Source organism: Dysidea avara, chromosome 2 (assembly GCF_963678975.1).
Source record: "Dysidea avara chromosome 2, odDysAvar1.4, whole genome shotgun sequence".
Lineage (NCBI taxonomy): Eukaryota > Metazoa > Porifera > Demospongiae > Dictyoceratida > Dysideidae > Dysidea > Dysidea avara.
The window spans coordinates 54200446-54222323 of NC_089273.1; the positions used below are offsets into that span (position 1 = coordinate 54200446).

General features: G+C 38.2%; 1 protein-coding gene, 2 long non-coding RNA genes and 1 pseudogene across 6 annotated transcripts; 3 read left to right on the plus strand and 1 right to left on the minus strand.

Moving 5' to 3' along the window:
- Positions 1-1036: 1036 nt before the first annotated feature.
- On the plus strand, positions 1037-11306 carry LOC136247693 (uncharacterized). Of its 4 annotated transcripts, XR_010697707.1 has the most exons (10): positions 1037-3748; positions 3795-5539; positions 5582-9957; positions 10011-10397; positions 10445-10501; positions 10645-10705; positions 10762-10824; positions 10882-10962; positions 11020-11075; positions 11130-11306. It is a non-coding gene; the product is annotated as an uncharacterized lncRNA (long non-coding RNA). The 4 variants fall into 4 exon arrangements; XR_010697706.1 differs by having other exon boundaries at positions 10011-10501; XR_010697705.1 differs by having other exon boundaries at positions 10445-10705.
- A 1924-nt stretch (positions 11307-13230) lies between these two features.
- LOC136248247 (nucleotide-binding oligomerization domain-containing protein 1-like) lies at positions 13231-14148 on the minus strand. The gene has a single exon (XM_066040057.1). The coding sequence runs from the start codon at positions 14146-14148 to the stop codon at positions 13231-13233; it is 918 nt and encodes a 305-aa protein (XP_065896129.1).
- A 419-nt stretch (positions 14149-14567) lies between these two features.
- Positions 14568-15896, plus strand: LOC136247718 (uncharacterized). Its single transcript, XR_010697725.1, has 5 exons — positions 14568-14662; positions 14733-14822; positions 14872-15099; positions 15157-15364; positions 15414-15896. It is a non-coding gene; the product is annotated as an uncharacterized lncRNA (long non-coding RNA).
- Positions 15897-19610: 3714 nt separating this feature from the next.
- On the plus strand, positions 19611-21104 carry LOC136248248 (52 kDa repressor of the inhibitor of the protein kinase-like; annotated as a pseudogene).
- The last annotated feature ends 774 nt before the right edge of the window (positions 21105-21878 follow it).

Sequence of the window (21878 nt, forward strand, 5' to 3'; positions counted from 1 at the left end):
TATATCTTCTGATGGTCTATATGATGTAGTTACACCTGTACAGCTTCTACTACCTTTATACTGTCAGTTAGCACATAATTTATAGCCGCTATAGTTAAAGTACATTTGAAGGGGTTACTCTTGATTTCCATTTCGCCACATATTGCAGTTTATACGTCTATAATACGTCTGTATAGACCATAGCTCAATGTGTTTTTCGCTGATGAACACATACTACCTGCATGGGTTCTCTTTCGAGACCATGAAGACAATCTTTCTTACAGTATCACGTGATCTCTTAGATTCCTACTACACACAGTAAATTCGGAAGTGTGAAATTCACACCATAAAGTATGATTATCACACTAAATGCCTTTCACACCGTAGGTATGAAAAGCATTTTCGTACCAAACCCCTAAGTATGATCTGGAGGAAGTATGAACCTCACACAAGCATCTGTATACTTCTGTATTTATCCGTGATATTTGCGCAGTTTGTTAGCACGTGATGTTTATAGTGAGTCCCATTCGAGTTACTGTCGTGTACACGTCGCCGTTCAGTGCCATGGACTTTTATGGCGTTACCTCTTCGTACAACTAGTACGACAGTGAGTTTAGCATGCTTATATACCGTTGAACTGCTGAAAGAAAATCGTCTTTTTGCTGTAGCCACTTATTTGTTCGCGCAAGACGTTTTCAAGGTCCTAAAATCGCATCACCCACCATGCCCATGCGTGTATAATGCTGCTAGCTAGCTTTCTTAAGACAACATTACAGTATCTACCGTTAGAAATGTACCCGTACTGGTAAACATGCACGTGATGATTAATGGATAATGATAAACACACAGAAATCAATTATTTTAACAGTTACAACATTCTTGTTGACATGGTTGAGAGGCACAGGTTCCATGTAGTTCATTGTTGACAAACCGATAATTCTGGCACTGCAAAAAAATGAATACATAACATTCTAGTACACTTACTATTGGCACGCAACATGTACATAAAAATGTACCAGTGTACACAGATAGAGACTGTACGCACAAAATCACGCACAAAATCACACACAAAAGTCTTTGGCTATAGCACAGTTGTGCCTACCCAGAGAGACACCTGTGCACTCCTCAGGTGCTGGCAATTCCTTTTGTGGCAAATAACCCATACTATGTCTTGCAGGTGAAGACGTGGGGACCCTAAGCTCCACTTCAACCAAAAGTGAGATGTGGGTAATTAGTATGCGCTACACACTCAACTCAATAACACATACTGTACATTTTCCACATAATATTTATTAAACACCAACTAATACAAAGCTACAAGCTCTAATTGTTAGGATACTTTCACATGCCAACAGTCACACACACACACAAGTGACTTGCACACACATCATTTGGTGGCCAAAATTTTGAGTGCCCGTTAAAATAAGATGTATGCACTCCACCCAAGCATTTTTCTCTCTTGAACATAGTCATTTAGCACTAAACACTGAATATAAATATATGAGCAGTCTTCCATCCCTTTGTACAACATGACTTATAATTAATTTAAGCAGTATAACATCACACTGTAAAGCATGATTTTAGTGCACACGCGTGCACACACACCTTTTCATTCCAGTTATTCTCCACATTACAAAGGACAGCCGAACCTAAAAATATGATGAAAAAATACACAATACCATTTCTATCAACTGTCTTACCTGATCAGAATCGAGACTTCTTATCTGATCAGGATCAGGATTGAGAATTCTTCACACAGTAATCTTGGTAACAGGGGTAGTATGCAAGTAGAATAGTCAAACACACAACAGCCTGACCCTCTGTATAATAGTGTTCCCCTTTTAGCCACCTTGTCCAAGAAACCTCAACAACGTAGCTCCCACAACTTACACAGAATTGTCATCTTTTACATTACAGTGTAGGGTATCATCTAAGTCCTGTAGAGAACAATAGTACATGTACACCCCTGTATATTAACATACACTCATGAGCAAGGGCCAATGAGTTTGGATAATAGAGGAATCACTGTATTAAGATGTGAACAAAACCATCCACTGTAACAAGCACACATCACTATACCACACCATAATATACTTGCACTACACTGTACTATACAGTAGTTTGGTTTTCCTCATAGGTCACAATTTAATCCTCTGATGTGGAATTTGGAAGCAATTCTGACTGTAAGATTGGTAACTGAAACCTATAACTGACTACTCTATTAGAGTTATTGTATTGACTGCTCTATTATAGTTATTGCATTGACTGTTCTATTAGAGTATCTCAATCCCCTGCAAAATTCAGAGTGGCTGAAAGGTAATCCAGCCAAAACCGGAGCAGTGGACCCCTTGCTATGGCCCTGTTAATCAGGACTTAATTAAATATACATGTAATTATGTAGATGCTTATCACACATACATACAGACAGTAAGAATCCTTACACTTTAGTCCAGTAATGTTTCTCACTGACTGACTGCACACTCACTCACACTGCACACTGAGAGATTTACCATCACGTTTTACGTTGTTTAACGGTTTCCCCATAAGCAGCCGGCCCACCGCCAGGTATAGACTTCTTATGGGAACCAATTAATTGTCCTTCACTCTTCAGCAAACAATATTTTGGCTTCCAGTTCACCTGAAAGGAAATGAAGCACATTTCAAATAATTAATGAAACTGACAAATGTCGTAGTAATAATACTAAGGTTGAACAGCTTGTGAATTCATGAGCTGCTCACCAGAAGAACAAGCATGCGTCCACCCTTGAAGCTCATGACATGGATCCAAATGTGCCTTGCTTCATGAATTATTTCATGATAAGTATATATCACAGTGAATCTCACTTAACATAAGCTTCAGCTTGATACGGAAATACTGTACCGTAATATTATTTAGATAACGAATAATGTTTATAATTTTTCAATACCGTCCAGCACTAGCAACTGTGTATATAAATGAATAGGCTTCATTTATCCAATTTATCCAATTTTTCCATTATCTATACTTTCAGTAGGGTCTGATGAGTTCGGATACCTGTAATTAGAGGGACCACTGTATTTCAAATGCACTAGAAATCCTTAAGAATAAAATGTGCATACTTTAAATTTATTTTAACCTGTTCACTTTTGAGGTGCATTAATTAGAGTTATCCAGTTTCCCCATGACACCCACTGAAGTTTTCACACAAATGATCAGACAAGACAAATGGAATTTCTCAGTGAATAGTAAGAAGATACATTTCCAATGAAAATAAATTAAGGGCATAGACATGTGAGTGAAGCTTAAGCTTCGTTCTTGGTCAACAATAGCAACTGAACATAATCAGGCATCAAAGCTGGAACCATTTAATACCAGACCGATGCTCCAGCCAACTGACTTTTATATGCTGCCTCACACAGACATACATGCACCTGCTACTGTACATAAACAAAGCAAAGCCTCTGATAATATCTGACTTGTACTGTAAACAACGAAAGTTTGGCGTGACTTTTAAGTTGGCGAATCAACTTGCAAAGCAGGTTGGCAGATGAAACTTTGGCAAATTTACCACACAGCCAATAGTGAGCAATATACGTAGCTAATTGATGGGTAAAAGTTATGGCAAATTTTTTCAACTCACCAAATTCGCCAAACTTAAGACACGCCAAACTTGTAGTTTATGCCATAATGGTCTGCCATGATGTCACTATCCAATAAATTATTTCCCTATTCTCCACCTTTAGATGGTCAGAATGGGCATTACTGCAACTGAGATAACATTCCGTACAGGTAAAAAACAACACTCCTTAATTGCTTAATTGTGCAACTTTTGCAGGGTTAGAAAGGGATGAAACATTCCATAAGACACTATGAAGATGAGTTCCCTGTTTTCAGAAAAATCAAAGACATTTTTAAGCTAAATAAAGATAACTCTTTACTCATATTAATGTCACATTATATGTACGGGGTTCATTAGGTCCTTATGAAGTACTGTACGTAGCTGCAATTGATGAAATATTTGCTTATAGTCAGGAAGAACTGTTAGATTACCAGCCATGGTATCTATCAAGGTCATTTACTGATTTACTGTATCGTCACCTTTGTTTATAAGAATTCATTATATGGATACAAATTAACAAGTTAGCATGTGGTTTCAACAGAATTGTATAAATTATGTAATCACATTAGTGGTTGACTGCCCATCCCACACACACGCGCACGCACAGTTGAGAATTCTTTGGTGGAGAGCAAGTCTACTGACCTTTTTCCTAGAAGCTGATCATTAGAGATCCAGGAAATGTTTATCTTATTACAGAATACTAATGGAACACTATCCAATTCTCTCTGAGTGATAGAGTTTTGCAGATGATTAAGTTCATCTGTGACATACAGTAGTCACATCTATTTTGGACCAAGATATCTGCCCCATTGTCACATTTTTGAGTTACCAGGGTTTAGTCCTGGCAAAGTCTCTGAGCAAGGCATGGTCGCATCTTGTGAGATTAGATTTAAAGTATTCCCTCCAATGTTGCAGTATAGTTGCAAGCTTACTTACAGTAGTGCTTATCACTGCATTATTATTTACTCTCAGTGTCAGTTCTATTAGATGGTGCTTTTTGAAGCTTTCTTATTGTATGACAGAAAATATAATGTAAGAGCCTCGCTGTTGGCACGAAGCTTAATATGCCTTGATATGATATGCCTTGATATGATATGCCTTCAGCTTGATATGATCATACTGCGATATATTTTAGATACCTGTACTAGTATCGTTTATAACTTTTCAATCACTACTTTGTACAAAAATAAATGGGCTTCAGTTTTTCCATTATTTAAACTTCAGTACTTAGGGCCCAATGAGTTTGGATAATAGAGGGACCACTGTACTTCAAATGTAGTAGCTATAGAACTACTGTATCTTAAGGAAGAAAATATGTGTATACACTTAGCATTTAGCCCATTCATTTTGGTGTGCATTAATTAGAATACCCAGTTTCCCCCATGGCACTGTGCTTAAATACACTAAAGTTCTCACATAAATGATCAAACAAGACAAACAGATGAATAATAAGGAGACACATTTTCAACAATAAATAAATTACAGACATAGATGTGTGGGTGAAGCTTAAGCTTCTTGGTCAACAATAGCAACTGAGCATAAAGCAGGTTGAGCCATCACCGATGCTCAAGCCAATTAACTTATATATGCTGCCTCACATAGATATATAGACAACTGCTACATAAACAAAGTAAAGCCTCTGATAATAATAGATGACTTAACAGTAAATGATGAAGTTTGGCGCGACTTAAGTTTGGCGAATCAGCTTGTGAAGCAGGTTGATAGATGAAAGTATGATGAATTCACCACACAGCCAATAGCGAGCAATATAAAATAGCTAATTGACGAATAAAAGTTTAACGAACTTTGCCAAACTTAAGTCACGTCAAACTTTCATCGTTTATGGTATAATGTTCTGCCATGATGTCACTATAACCAATGAATTATTTCCCCTTTAGATGGTCCATAGCAACTAAATATTACAGAATGGGCATTACTGCAACTGAGATAGCATTCTGCAGGTAAAAAACAAACTACTGTATTTAGTTATGCAACTTTTGCAGGGTTAGAAAGGGATAAAACATGCCATAGGACACTATGAGGATAAGTTCCCTGTTTTCAGAAAAATCAAAAACATTTTAAAGCCAAATGAAGATAAATTTTTACTCATTTTAATACCACATACATGTATAAGGTTCAATAGGTTCTTATGAAGTACTGTATGTACATGTAGCTGCAATTGATGAAACATTTGTTTATCGTCAGGAAAACTGTTAAATTACCACCCATTAAATCTGTCAAGGTCATTAATTTTACTGTAGCATCACTTTTGTTTATAAGGACTAAATATATTGTGGTATATTTCATTACATGGATGTGGTATTGCATATAGCATGGCTCTAGTAAATTTAAGCAGTCTCCGGTCACACTAGATAAGTGTTGTTGATGGTGTAGAAAAGTGCATTGCATGCACGTACACATACATGCACACCAGCACAGACTACGCACACATATACCCTACACAAACTTAACTCACATTTATTAGCCCATTCGGTTTCTTGTGAACCATGAGGATTGGTCTATTGTTGCTCTCAACTGTCTTTGCGACTGCATTCTCAGTGGAGTTACTACAAGGTGAGGAGTGTATTAGCACTGTAGAGGGTACAAATACTACTATAAGCTATAGAATTTAATGCCATTATTCCACTGATCTGTTATTCTGTATTAGTTTCCCCAAAGTCAGGTGAAGGATGAAACATATACAAATGTACATTATAATATCAAACAAGGTTGTAAACATTAAAACATATGTTGCTCATGAGCTCATTTGCTGGCATGGCTCACTGTGCCACCTGAACAATTGTAGCAACCAGTCACAAAAGGTAAGCTTGTTAATGCTAATAAGTTTTGATGGGCATTAAATATAAACAGAGACAGACGCACAATTTTTTGACACAATTACAGTGACCAGGCACACGCCTTTCAGTATGTGTGCCTGCATGGTTACAACAGAGTTTGGAGACCTTCAGTATGTGACATATATATACATACAAGTGTAATTAAAAATTTCACACTAGTTGAGTAGGCAATAACATAAGGGGATCTATACCTGCAGCTATACTAGCGGGAATTTAATTTCTACTTCAGTCTGGCAGCCTGAGCAATGACTGAAGTTGGCACTAGTGTTTGGGTGTCAGTAAGCATTCTTAGTTCATTGCTGTTTAGTAAAATAAATAGTTTCGTGCTACCTGCCTGCTCAATATCGAATAGTAAGTTTATAGTACTTACTGACACTAGCTGGAGAATCAATCTACAATACAACAATAGCCTCTATGACCTTGAAAGATACAATGGCTGGTAATCCAACAGTTCTTGCCCATCCCTGCACACACACACACACACACACACACACACACACACACACACACACACACACACACACACACACACACACACACACACACACACACACACACACACACACACACAGTTGGGAGTTCTTTGGCGGAGAGAAAGTCTACTGACTTTTTGCCTAGAAGTTGGTCATTAGAGATCCAGGAGATATTTATTTATCTTATTACAGAATACTAGTGGAACACTATCCATTTCTCTCTGAGTGACAGGGTCTTGCAGATGATTAAGTTTATCTGTAGTCACATTTATTCTGGACCACAATATCTGCCCCATTGTCACATTTTTGAATTACCAGGGTTTTGTCCTGGCAAAGTCTCTGAGCAAGGCATGCTCGCGTCTTGTGAGATTAGATGCTATGAAATCTGTAGCTTTAATTTCTGATATTTCATTTTTAGCATTCCCTCCAATGTTGCAGTATAGTTGCAAGCTCACTTAGTGCTTATCACTGCTTTATTATTTTCTCTCAGTGTCAGTTCTATTAGATGGTCCTTTTTGAAGATTTCTTATTGTTCGACAGAAAGTAAGAACCTTGCTGCTGGCACAAGGTTTAAGCCCTTGTGTAGAAGGAATACATCAGACTCTGAGAGCTCTACAGTATCTGACAAGTTGGTAATGTGTGTTTGCACATAAGATACAATACATGGTATATGATCATGAGCAGGAGCATATCGAATCCTATGGACAAGGGAGCATGTAACTCAGTAAACAGCGAAATTCAAACATGGCTGCCATGTACTATAATAAGTATCTTTTAAAATTTCCTAATTAGGATATTATGTAGAGGCGCATGCTCGAGTACATAACGTTTCCGCTGCGACAAAGCGAAGCTATGGAAACGAAGTTCAATGGCATGATGGAGGAATCTAGAGCACAGGCTTAGCAGGACAGTCTTTCTACAGTCACTAATCACGTAAAATCACGTGAAATTACTCCACTTGACTATTCCAAGCTCTATCTTCGACTCAACGATCTTCCTATCGAAGCAGCTTTACATAAGACGATGGAGTAGCAGCCAATTTAGTGTATCCCTGTTGTGCATAAGAATGATGTAACCAACTATATACATAGTAACACTGGACGCCATGTTTGAATTTCGCCCTAGTATTGGTAGTGTATGGAGTTACAGTGTACATGTACATGCTCCCTTGTCCATAGGATTCAATGAGCTCCTGTCGTGAGTACCTTTTGCAAAATAATTTCACTAAATCAGGCGTGCACCCACAGCTGGCCTCTGGCTGACTGTGGGCACCACCTAAACCATTCACCTACAAAAGGCAAACAAATCATTCCAACACACCCGTTCTATCAGATAGCTCCTCACAAAGCAATGTAATTGAACAGTATTTTTGAATAAATCTTTAATATAAACAATTTTGTAGATGAGGTACATAATTGAAAGTATGAATTGACAATTTGCTGTTATTGTGTCCTACCAATATACATACAGCTGTATGAAACAGAGCAGAATGCACTGAGACAACTTAATACATACACAAGAAGCACACTGGTAGGATTAGTTCTACTACATTACATTCTATGTCATACTTTTTGATTAATTATGCTGTTTGAGTGTGGCTGTTTTCATAACATTTCTTACATTACTGTACTACACTGTACTAGTGAAATTACAGGTATCTGTATAACTGTACTGTATGAGCAAATATAGCACTTTGCGTGGGAGTATCAAAGTGTTGAAGAGTGCTTTACTAGTTTTTAAAAATACATGTACTGTAGCAAAGGCCACAAGGCACCTGCAAAACTGAAGCAAAATCTAGCAGTGAAACTATTGTATAGCGCAGTCTCTATTCACACCGTACAGCACGATTCTAAGCAATTACTTGTGTGTAACAGTTGCTATCAGGTAAAGCTCATATTGGTGGTATAGAAAAGTGCATTGCACATGCACCCACACACACTACACACACATACTCAACTCACATATATATATATCAGCCCATTCACCAGAAGCTGTTTCTTGTGAACAACTCTTGTAAGTAAACATGCATCAATTTAGTATCTAACAAATACCTAAAATGTATCGGTATCAGATTGACTAGTAGTAAGTGATATCAATACATCACTATATAGCACAACACAATACACACAGACGCACAATGCAAAGCGAAGCGTTTGACTATACCATAATGCAGTCATGCCTACCCAGTGAACTAGGACTTTCAGTTGGCCTGTGTTACTAAACACCTGGAATGGGTCGTGTTGTAACAAACTTAATGAAGGTCTACCTTTTGACTGGCTAGTTTCTAAACTTAATACAGCACGGGAATACATGTGTAGTAAGCTGTTTATCCAGTGCTACTACTGTCGCAGGCAATTTACCCTGCCTCCTCAAAATTCATTATTGCTATAATTGATAATTTTCAAAATTCATGCTCCACACAACAGCTTTTGGAGGTAAGAATATAGTGGAAATGTTCAGTAGTGAGCTAAGAGCATCATTGAAATACAGTGAACTTGGTTGTGATTCTAAATAATATAAGTTCATTGGTAGATGCCATGCAATCACGTGAGTATAATGAATAAAATGTTGAGATAATAGCATAATGAATAAAACCATGCGGAAGAGTATTTGCAGCAGGCGAAACAATGAATCTGCTTAGAGTGGCAATAAATTAAATACACTACGATCTGGGACTATTATAAAAAGGAAAAGATTCGTATGCACGCAATTTATTACAGTACACTCATACCCGTCTTATTTATCGCCGTATCTAGTAGTAACTTCCTCCTTCAGTTTTCGAATTTTAAATTCAATGTCACACCTGATTTTTTTTCTGGCGACTTCCCGAAATTTTCAAACAAAAAAACCGGAAGTCTTAGAGTTGTAACCTTGGTAACAGTTTAGTCGATTTTCTGCTGAGTTTCAACTTTAGTCTCTCTAGCTTTTAGCCACTCTGGCTCTTAGTTATGCGGAAACTATTGGTGTTTATTGTACCACACGCCATGAGCAGTAGTCAGAATCCGTCTCGGGTCATGCGGGTACTGAGACCTGCCGGAGGAAGTGCAGGTGCGTGCGTAATTTTAGAGAACTTAATTTGTGTATTGGTACTTGACCTACAGGCTCAGATATTTAAGTGGAACTCCAAGGAGCTCAACTCGTTCTTCTGTATCGACTGTGGAGCCACAACTTAATAAAATAGCCAGCCGCTATTTCTCAGTTTCCGCGACCTAATTACAAAAGAATGTGGTGTGGCTGTACGAGACTAGCAGTGATGCAGTCGCATTAGCTTAATGGCTACAGTATGCAAATTTTATTTACAGTGGAACCTCAGTTATTAGGATTTTCGGTTAACCGAACTATGGAAATGACTGCTCTATTAGAGTAGTGACTGTTCTATTAGGATATTTGAAAGTACTGATATTTAAAAATGCTATTTTAAGATTATTTATACACAGTATCAGAGATATGGACTTTTCAGATTTATGGACTACCCCTGGTCCCAAGGGGTTCGGATAACTGAGGTTCCACTGTGTGTTTATGATATTTTCTTTAGGTATGTCACCAAACCTGACAAATGATCAGTGGAATTGGATCCATTGTTGGCTATAATGTATGTTTAATTTTATTTATACTCTTATCACTATAGAGATGTCACTGAACCTGACAACCAATACTGACCATCTAGAGTCTTGGTGATAGCTGTACATTTATAAATTTCATTAGTTTGTGTTCATTATACTATTGTTTTCCTAGAGACATCACCAAAAGCAACCAACCAATGCAGCCTGTTTAGAGTCCCAATGATGACTACAATGTACGTTTATAAATTTCATCAGTTTGTGTTTATTTTACTCTGCTTTTCCTATGTAGAGATGTCACCAAACCAGACAACAAATGATGCTGACTGCGTAGAGTCCCACTGATGGCTACAATGTACGTTTATAAATTTCATTAGTTTGTGCGTTCATTGTTATGTTTTTCCTATTATAGAGGTGTACAATCAATGCTGACCATCTAAAGTCCCACTGCATGCCAGTGCTTACCATCTAGAGTTCCACTGATGGCTACAATGTACGTTTATAAATTTCATTATTGAGTTTGTGTATTCATTATGTTTTTCCTATATAGAAAGATGTCGCCACAACGGACCACAACCGATGCAAGTCCTGCACTGATGGTTGAATGTATGTTTTATAAATTTCATTAGTTTGTATGTTCATTGTATGTTTTTCTTATAGAAATGTCACCATCCTGATAGGGACGTCATGTCAGAACTTGACAACCAAAACTGCATGGGCATCTGCTGTCAAATGGCATTGATATCCTATAAGAAGAAACAGTGATTTTAACTGTGTTAACAATACTGCATTACATGCAATTGAAATGTGTTTGAAATACAATTAAAATACAAACGATATTATAAATATGTTGGAGTGTGAAGGTCATACCATTGAAGTGTGAGGGTCACACCTTGGGTGTGAGTATCACACTTGGATTTGGTATGTCCCCTGTGGCAGAGATTTCACACTGGTTTCAGTGTGATATTCACACTTCCAAATTTACTGTGCAGGCCTAGGTCTAGAGTTACCAAGCAATCTTCTGTCCCCCTCCAATTGCATGCTAACGTTAGACTTGTCACTAATAATTATACCGACAGATTGGTGAACGTTCTATTAGAGTGTTTTAAAATGTGTGACTAAATATTTCATTATTGGACGAGCGCACGCGTGTGCGCATAGCCGTATATGTTCGTGACGTAATTTACTTAAACCAGTCTAACCGGTCATACTAGTTTTATTTGAGCGGGCTTAGCAACACAAACCAGCTGGATTTCATTTTCGTTACTACGTTGGTAAAAGTTGAGTGTTTAGTTTAGTCTAGTGACATATATATATAGCAGTGGCGGATCCAGGATGGGGCATTTGGGGCAAATTCCCCCCCCCCCTTCAAGAAATTGCATACAAGATCGAGATACTCTAATAGAGCAGTCAATTACTCTAATAAAGCAGTCACAATGTTCATGAGGCAGTGTAGCTTACCTATGAAGCTATAAATAGGATTTTATTTTACATAACAGACGTGATATAGTTGGTAAGGATAACTAGCTATTATTGTCGTGACCTTTTTTTTTGGTCTTCAACTGGTTTTCAGCAAGTTTTTTCTGTTTTTCAGAAAGGTGCCCCCCCCCCCCCCTCTTTCCAAACTCTGGATCCGCCCCTGCATAGCAAGTGTTTAAGAGGATAAAAAGTTGAAAATTTGTTCTAGAAACTTTCTAAAGTGTATAGTTAGGTAGTATTGTACAAGTTTGTGGAGTTTTACTACATAATACTTGTTGGAGTTATTGTTCATTATTACTATTAGGTCTATTAGTTAGACTAGTGTTAGTAGTGATAGTATAATTGCTGTTTGTTTGAACACATTAAGGTGAGTAGCTAATTGTTTAGTATTACACTTTGAGGGTGGTTAGTTGGTAATGAAACAATTACTTGTTTAAGTTTGGAATTGTGTCTCAGTGGTAACACAGTTAACAATATCTTATTGTAGTGTAACAAGAGGGCGAAGAAACTGACAGTTGTAGTAGCTTAAATTTTTAAAAATTAACTCTTAATGTGTTTAAGAGTTTTTCGTTTTTTTTAAAGGAGGTGTTTGAGAGTTGCCATAGGACAAATAGTACTCGTATAATGAACAATGATTTAGGATGAGTAGTGCAATGATTCATTTTAGTCCAATTTTTTGCGAATTCTCAAAAATATTGTCACTGACTAAAATTCCTGGTTTTGGCTAAACATTCTGCGTTTTAAACTTTGGTAACATTACTGTAGTATCCAAAGAAATACGGAGAAATCATATTTCAGACACATAATTATGATGGAGGCTATTTTAGCTGTTTCGCAAAAAATTACAACTCCACAATAACCAGCTGAGCAGTATTTGGTAGTGTTATCTTCAGAGGATTACACCTGTTGAGTGTTACCATGACAACTACTTAGTTTAAATAATACCCAACTAGTTAGTAGTACTTTAAACTAATCAAACTAACTATTGACTCATATTATATTAGATCAATTGTCATCTTGATCTCGTTGATCATCGTATTGATCTTGTTGATTATCAACTTGATCACAGTTCATCATCTTGATCACTAAAATACAACTAGCCCAACGCCAAGTTAATAGTTTCATTACCAACCAGCTAATCGTTAATAATGATGGAAGTACCCTGAGGGTGTAGTGAACATGTCTCGTTAACCACAAAACATCTAATCAACTAATTTAATCAAATAATAACAATAATGGCGGGTAAATACAATTTAGTAATAACACAAGAAATGTTCTACAATCACCAAAACCCAATTTCCAGCTTTACGTCACATCCTCGTCTTCTTCTCTTCTCATTAACAACTTGTTCTAGTGATGTAATCTCCTTCTTGATGTCCTCAGGGTAGGAGGGTAGGCATAGCTGTTCTAATGTATTATTGTTCTTGATGGCATCCAGGATCAGTTGTGAGGCTTGTCCAGTAATTGGGTTATCACTCATATACAGCACCCTCAGGGTATGGTTCACATGCAGCACATCACAGATCACACCACACTCATCATCAGAAATGTTGTTACCAATAATCCACAGCTCCTTCACTGTCTTGTTCTCCCTCAGTGAAGAGAACAACTCCATGACTGGTCTTGTGGTGGAGTAGTTGTTACTGTACATGTACAGTACCTCTATCACACATGAAGGATGTGTTAGTATGTTGGTGAAGAAGTGTGGTGTTTCCCCAACAGCTTTGTTATAGCTAATATCCAACCATTTCACCTTACAGGTGATGATGATATCACTGAGGGAACTGTCTGAGGATGAAGAAAGGTCATTGTTGCGCAACCAGAGGTGATCTATTGTGATGTTGGAATGGTGTAGACTACGGTGTAGTAATTGGAGTCCGTAATCTTGAATATGGCAGTAGTCCAAATCAAGCACCATCCAGTTTCTACAGGACGAGCAGGTTAGTAATGTTGTTAGATCTTCTAAGTTATTAGGTGATAGAGTGCCTGGTAGGATGATTTCTTTATCAGTAAACTTTTCCTCGATAGTTTTACAAGTTGAAATATCGCCAGCCTCGTAGAAGATTCTGTAGAAGCGAAGACGCTGTAGCTTATCTTCGAGGAATTTATCGTCGATGGTGATCGCTTCGTTTCCACTACGAAGGAACAGCTTGAATGATGGACGTTGTCCTTTTGAAAGTGTAACGTAGTGGTTGAACATGTTGTAATGGATATCGCTCCAGAAATACTCTTCGAGGATGGATCGCTCTTCGTCGAGTGGGAGGTTAGCGACATAGTGAGCCGCGAGGTATTCTTGTACTGAAAACTGGATAAAATTGAATGTTTTCGTTGCATTGAAGATGTCTATGTGTTCTACGACTTGTAAGAGACCGAAGCCATTGATGGCTCCTGGTAGCTGTGGACAGACAGACTTGATTTGCTCCAAGGTGATTATTAGTTGATTGTTATTTAATGCTTGTAGAGAAAGCTTTGATAATTGTTGTATTATCTTGCCACAGGGATCTGGAAGATTGTTGAGATCTGTGATAGGCTGCGTGACAGTGTTACCATATTTGGCAAGGTGTCGGCAGATGGTAAGGCTAATGAATAGCTTGTACAGTTCAGTAGAATTGTTTGGTAGGGGATATCCCTTCTTAAAGAGGAACAGCAGAACAAGAAGATGGAAAGGCGTGAAGCAAAGGCTATTGATGGTGGTGTGTTGATGGAGATAGTCAGTGAGTTGTGGTATTTTGTGAGGTTGTGTCTTCAGTGATTGTCGAATGAAGTGCTCTCGTTCTGTTTCAGTAAAACCCAGAATGTCAACTCTGAGAGTGGCCTTGTTATGGAGGTGTTGTGAAGCATGAGGACGAGATGACACTATCAACCCACACTCAGGTAACACTTTACGATTTATGATGTCAGCTATTAAACTGTTCTCTCTTAGGCCTTCAGGGAATTCATCATAGCCATCAAGAAGGACTGCAAGGGACTTTCCGTTATCTTGTTGGAGACATTGAATACAAGTGACAGTATCTCCTTCAGAGTGAGTGATGTGTGTCAGGAAGGACTGCAAAAGCTGTTGAAGTGATCTCATCTTTTGAACACTAGGATCCCTGAGACAGATCAACAACACCAGTTGAATCTTCTTCATCACTTCTCCCTCAGCCCAACAGTAAGAAATGTATTTCATCAGTATTGATTTCCCAATACCTGGAGCACCTTCTATTAGGATTGTTTGTGGATCATCACACTGATCAAAAGGCTTCAGTATGTCAGCAACATTTCTTGTCACCTTGCTAGTTTGAAGAGCTTCTCTCAATGGTCGATGACTGTCTAACCGACGACGTTTGGTTACTGGTTGACTACTAGCAGCAGAGATGACATCACTGATGTGACCAGTGTGGACTGCTTTAGTGATGATGTTGACGTCTTTCATGGTACGTTGTTCTTCATAATGTACTAATACTACTGGAGTGAAATCTTTAGGTTGTTCAGGAGGCCAAGTGTCCTTCCCAACATCAAACCTTGTCTGCTTATAGACTCCCTTCACATGATGGGACAACTGGGAGACCACTGCACCTATACAATACACACTACAATTGTGACAACTCTAATAGTTTAGTACCTCCAGTAGTGATGGATGATGATGGAGTAGAGGAATGGATAGCGTCAACTAGTTTACCCCATGTTGCTGAGGGATCTTGTTGTAACCATCTCCTTAACATCACTTTACACCTCTCCTCACAACTGTTAGGATGATCAGTATAGATGATGTTGAGTATCTCTGGTGACATTCCTAGGGCTTCACCTAGTTCCCTCCAATTTGGTGCACAGTTTTGAACAACAAACTTGGACATGTCATGTGCCTCAGGCCTGTCCTCCCCTATAGTATTGAATGTTATTACACTATTTCATTGTCGTTTTGTACAATACAGATTGAATTTACATGTACGTAGTTAATATTTTTCAACAAACAACAGATGTAGTTTGTGTTATAAAGTTTTCATGGGTTTACAAACCAGACCTGAGCCCAGCAGCCTGTGGACAAATATTGACGTGTATCTCTAAATTGTAAAATATGTTACCCTTTAAAAATCAGGTCTATCTTTGGAACCAATTGTGGTGTAATAATATGCGCCTTCGCGGGATGAAGCGCTATGAAAATTCTGTGCCAAGGTAATAAGCGCCTGTAGGCGCAAATTTGGAAATTAATTCTCCAGTTATGAGGCTTCTTTCCCCTACGCTGTGGTTGAATCTATATCTTACTGGTTTTTCCGCTGGGAACTGTATCCGTTGAAGATGAGGTTGACGCCATTATCACCGGTCGCAGGCTGGTTGTGCCCAAGATGTAATTGCTGCTGACAAGGCAGTTACTGAGGTCGTATCGTCTGGTTCGCTACACGAGGCATTCATTAAACAAAGTAGCGGACTTAACGAGTGCTAATCTTATCGTACTACAAGAAGGATTACGGTGAAGGAGGAGGAGGTGAACAATTAGCGGAAGTTGTGGTGAGTAGTGGAATTGTTTGTGTAGGAGTGTGGATGGACTATGATATCGATCATTACCTTATTAGGCCTTAACGGCATAATTTAAGGTATAAAGATTAAGAACATGATTGACGTAGACCAGAATGACTTTTCTTTTGTGGTTGAGTGGAAAAAAAAGTGATCAGGTACACTTCCGATAGTTTCTGTGTAGTGTTCCACCAGCTCTACACTGGGTGCTGATTGGCAAAGCCATTTTCTTCTTACACTTGCGCTGTGACAGTTATACTACAAAATAATTATGTTGCTCAGTAGTGAATGGAACACTACATAGAATTTCTATCAGAAGTGTACAAGACCAGTTTTCCCTACCCCCCCTACACACACACACACACACACAGACACAAAAAGTTGGTCTACGTGAGACTAGATTGATGTATAAATATATTTAATAGTTCAGTTACAGCTGAGAGGTCTGCCACTTTTCAAAGGGTGTATGAGATTTCAAAATTACAGTGGTTTATGTGAAATAAGTGATTTCATATATAATTGTGATTTCGTGATATCCATCATTTCATAAAGATGGACTGTCATGCAGCCAGGAACTTTGATAGTTGACTAGACTGTGTAAAAGTGGTATTTGAGAAGTGAGAAAGTTATAAGGTGGGTATGTCAGATCACTTCATTAGCCGGCTCTTTGTTTAGTTTTGTTTCATTTAGTGGTCACGTATGTCACACATTTGGACCATGTGGTGGTATATGGTAACTGAAATCATGACTATAAAAAGATTTGATCATTCATAGCTAGAGTTTATAATGGTGTAGGGAGAGTATTGAACTATGCTATACCCTATGAAAAATGAGCCCGTAAAGTCCTATGGTATCGTTCAAACAACGTTGATTGGTGACTAATTATAAGTACAGTGGGCGCGTGCATACACATTGAGAGACTGAAGCTACAGAGTGAAAGAACAGTGTACTCAGAATAGTATGGCACAATGCACTGAGGAACTCAGTACAAAGAGAAAGACACAGCCCAGGCCCGTACCCAGGGGGGATTCGGTAAGTTCGGACGAACCGCCCTCTTTACAGAGAGATCCACTTTTAAATACTACTCACCTTAGTTTAGTTGTGCCACAGTGATCGATAGTTACTCCATATGAGTACATAGGGTAAATCCCACAATTACGAAAGATCCTGCAAGATTGCAATTGATTGTGGGTTTCATTTCTTGTGTGGTTTTGAGGAATTGATTGTGGTCTTTCGTGTAAATCTCGAGGTAAATCTGGTAATGGGAAGGGAAAAGCAGTTAGCTTGGGAAAGGAAACGCTCAGCTACATCATGCCAGCGATTGGATAGCTTTTTCGAAAAGTAGAAGGAGTCTGAGAGCGTAGGTAGAGCGTTGGATAGTCACACAGTAGCTGTTGTCGTCGATAGTGGACAACCTGGAAGCTCACATGAAAGTGCTGAACGCGTCCTAATATCACCCAATCAGGCAAATGAAACTTCAGGTAATGCTAGTTAAAGCTAGTGGGGGATCCTTTACGTAGAACATACGTAATTGCATGCTTAGTTGTACCAGCTTACCACTATTATACTAAGTGGCCACCTCATGTAGTGAATGTAGCTAACTAGCTATTCCCTGCAAGTTTAAGTTTTGGAATATACCCTGTAGCTCTTGCTATAGCTTATAAGCAAAAAGTGTGGATCTGACTGTCCACTCATAAATTAATGCATATTTCAATCTGTAGCTATCATTATGCTTGTAAATGTAGATGATGTGTTGACTGAAACTGTGATTGCCAGTGAGTCGGATCAAATTTCATCCACTGAGATCCCTGATACTGAGGCTACACACTAAACTACTTTGCAAGAATCTGCAATGTCTACTCAACAAATATTTATGCAGGTTCTGCATCACTTACTGAGTTCACCAGAGCTATGCAATCTCTTACTGCTGCTCAGAAATATGCATTGTTAACAAAACACAGAGTGCCATCAAAAAATCATGTGTTTCCTTCCCAGCATCTGGGTGGATGTAATCGTAGTTTTAGGTATGCATGGCTGGAGGAAAATCCTTGGTTGGTGTATAGTGAGCATGTTGATGGCATGTTTTTGTATTTTCTGTGCTATTTTCTGCAAGGATTCTTCAAAAGGCTACCTTGTAAGTAGGCCCTTTCGAATATGGAATAAAAAGAGTGAGAAAACCAAGGAACATGTTGGTTCAGCTTATCACCATAATTGTATGGAATTAGCTGACAATTTTAGACACACGGTTGAGCATCTATAGTATGTTCACGTTCAGCTGAATCCTGAAAAACAGCTAAAAATTAAAAGTGGATTTTTTCTCAACAGAGTTAACATTTCAGCTAACCAGATGATTATTGGTAACAGCAAAGATGTCAACAACAGACACGTACAGTTTGGTTCCATTACAAGTTCGGGAAAGGACTGTAATGAACACTGTACTTATATGGCTTCCCCATAGGAAATGTATTGTGAAAATTTTGATTGGCCGTAAATATTATGTCAAACATTTGAACAAAAAGATTTTGAAATATTTTTAGCGGATCAAGCAGTACTACAAACGAGCCAAATTTCAAGATCGTGTGTAATTGCATCTATGAGTTATTAAATGTTTTTGAGGATTCAGCTCAACATGAACGTACTATAGATGCAACCATAACAGCATGCCAAGATGCACGTGTAGTTGCCAACATTAAGTGAAACCAATTATTACTAAAATCCTTGGCTAGTGCAGTATTGTTTTGTAGTAGGCAGTGCATAGCATTACGAGGCGATAATGAGAAAATTGACGCATCTGGGAACCCTGGAAATTTTTTAGCGTTGTTAAAGCTTTTGGCCATTCAAGATGCTATGTTGAGGGATCACTTGCAGGCACCTGCAATGTGGAATGCCACTTATACTTCACCAAAAATTCAAAATGATTTAATTGATGTAATGGCTAAGCAAATTTTAGGTAGTATAATAGATGAAGTAAATGCTTCACCATATTATTCCATCCTGGTTACTTCTCACAATATAGAGCACCTGTCTGTTTGTGTTAGGTTTTTAGATCAGCAAAATAACATCAGAGAAGAATTTTTAGCCTTTTTGCCTTTGGAGAGAATCACAGGTGAAGCTATTTCACAAGCTATATTGAAATTTTTGCAAGATAATGACATCCCAGCATCAAATATGAGAGGCCAAGGGTGTGATGGTGCTAGTAACATGTCTTCAGATGCAGTGGGTGTCCAGGGACGGATTAAAAGGGAATCACCTTTAGCCACATATGTCCACTGCAATGGTCACTGCCTTAACCTAGTCATCAGTAAAAGATGTAGCTTGCCTCAAGTAAGGAATGTTTTGGATCGAATGCAAAGTTGCTGTCGTTTTTTCTTGAATAGTCCTAAACGATCTGGATTGCTTGAGGTTATTGTTAAACATAATGTAGTCGATGAGACACGTCGAAAGCCTTTGTTAGATCTGTGTAAAACTAGGTGGGCTGAGAGGCAAAGTACCTATCAGCATTTTTTACCAAGCTTTTGTATTCATTACAGAGGCTCTGGAAATGATTGGGTTTAAGCGACATTTAGAAAAGTACGGTAACACTTATGCAGATTGGGATACTGCATCCCCTAGTGATGCTCAACAATTGTTAGCCAGCATTACCAATTTTGAATTTATAATAGTGTTTCTTACTGTCTATCAGTACCTATCACATTTGGCTGGCATTACAGTCAAATTGCAGAAACAAGCACTGGATATTCTAGAAGCACACCAGCAGATAGCTGAAATTTCAAGAGTCTACACACTTGAGCGACAAAATGTTGACTCTGGCTTTGCAAAAATTTTTGAGCATGCTTGTAGAATCACAAATAAAGTTGGTAGCACAGTTGCAATGCCTCGAATTGCTTTAAGACAACAGCATCGCAGTAATGCTCCAGCCATTTCTCCCTGTGAATATTTCCAGAGGAATGTTGCGATCCCGCTTCTTGATCACATCATTATGTTTATAGACCAACAATTCTCTGGTTCATTTATCACTGCTGTTAAACTATTAGGTCTTGTTCCATCCATTTTATGCTCTTCAAAGCCTATAGATTTGGGTGCATGTGTAAACCAATATAGTTCAGATCTTCCATCTCTTGAATTGTTTGAAATGGAGATCCATCGATGGAAGAACCGGTACTTGCCGAAACAATATAAGGAGAGGCCATAATTAGCTGCAGATGCAATTAAAGAATGTGATAATGACATGTTTCCAAACATTTACATTCTATTGCAGATTGCCTGCACAGTGCCGGTCACATCTTGTGAGTGTGAAAGAAGTGCCAGTGGGTTAAGACGATTAAATAATTTTATGAGAGCCTCAATGGGGAAAGATCATCTTTCAAATCTTGCTCTTCTTCATATCCACTATGACTTTTGTATAGATCTTGATAAGGTAGTAGATAGCTTTGCCAAACTTCACCCACGCAGACTTGAATTTGAGTGTATTCTATAATAGCTGAATGGACAGAAATGTTATCATAAATAAGGACTCATATGATTTTTGTACAATCAATTTGGTAGATATATACACTACATGTAAACTAACCTACTGCACATTATACAACTCATTGTGTGTACATAATGTGAATGAAGACAATTAAATGATACTTTGTTGCATTTAGTTTTTTATGCATAAAATTGTCACCTGATTCAATCTTTTGACACCTAATTTTCAAAAATTTTCTGGGGGGCATGCCCCCAAGCTCCCTAGAAAGCAGTTAACCTAACAAGTTAGCTAATGTATATATTAAAAGGGTCCACATTTTCCTGAAAAGAACCCCCCAACCAAAAACCCTGGTTGCGGGCCTGCAGCCAACTGACCTGGAAAGCCATGGATATCAACTTTACCTGTAACATCTTAATTCAAGATTTAATCATGACAGTTCTGATAGTAAAAGTAACATGTCTGGATGGGGTTTAACCATAGGGATTCAATGCAGGCCAACAGACCAAACTAAGAAGGCGTTAAATCTGGGCAATCAACAGCAGTCAGATTTACGAGAGGACACAAAGTTATGCGAGCTACTTTATGGCTCATTTTTCATAGGGTATAGCGAAGTTTGATACTCTCCCTAACACATTATAAACTCTTGCTCATAAATAGTCAGTATATTCATTACAGGTCCAGTTGACTAGTACCAGACTATCCACACCATTTATAGAGTAGCTACCAATGTGAAAATTGACATCTTTTGCTAACTGCTGTTACTTGTTGGACTAACTCTCACTTGAATATAGCTGCAGTGGCATTAAATTCCATTGCCTTTTTTGGGGTGGAAATTTATCAAAATATCTAAAATTAAAAGTTTTAACTCTCTGTAGCCTTGATCTTTTATCGTAATACTGGAGTTCAACTTTCCTCTGAGTAAGCCTTCACCTAAAATGTTGGTAGTTTGAGTGGTGAGGTAGGTT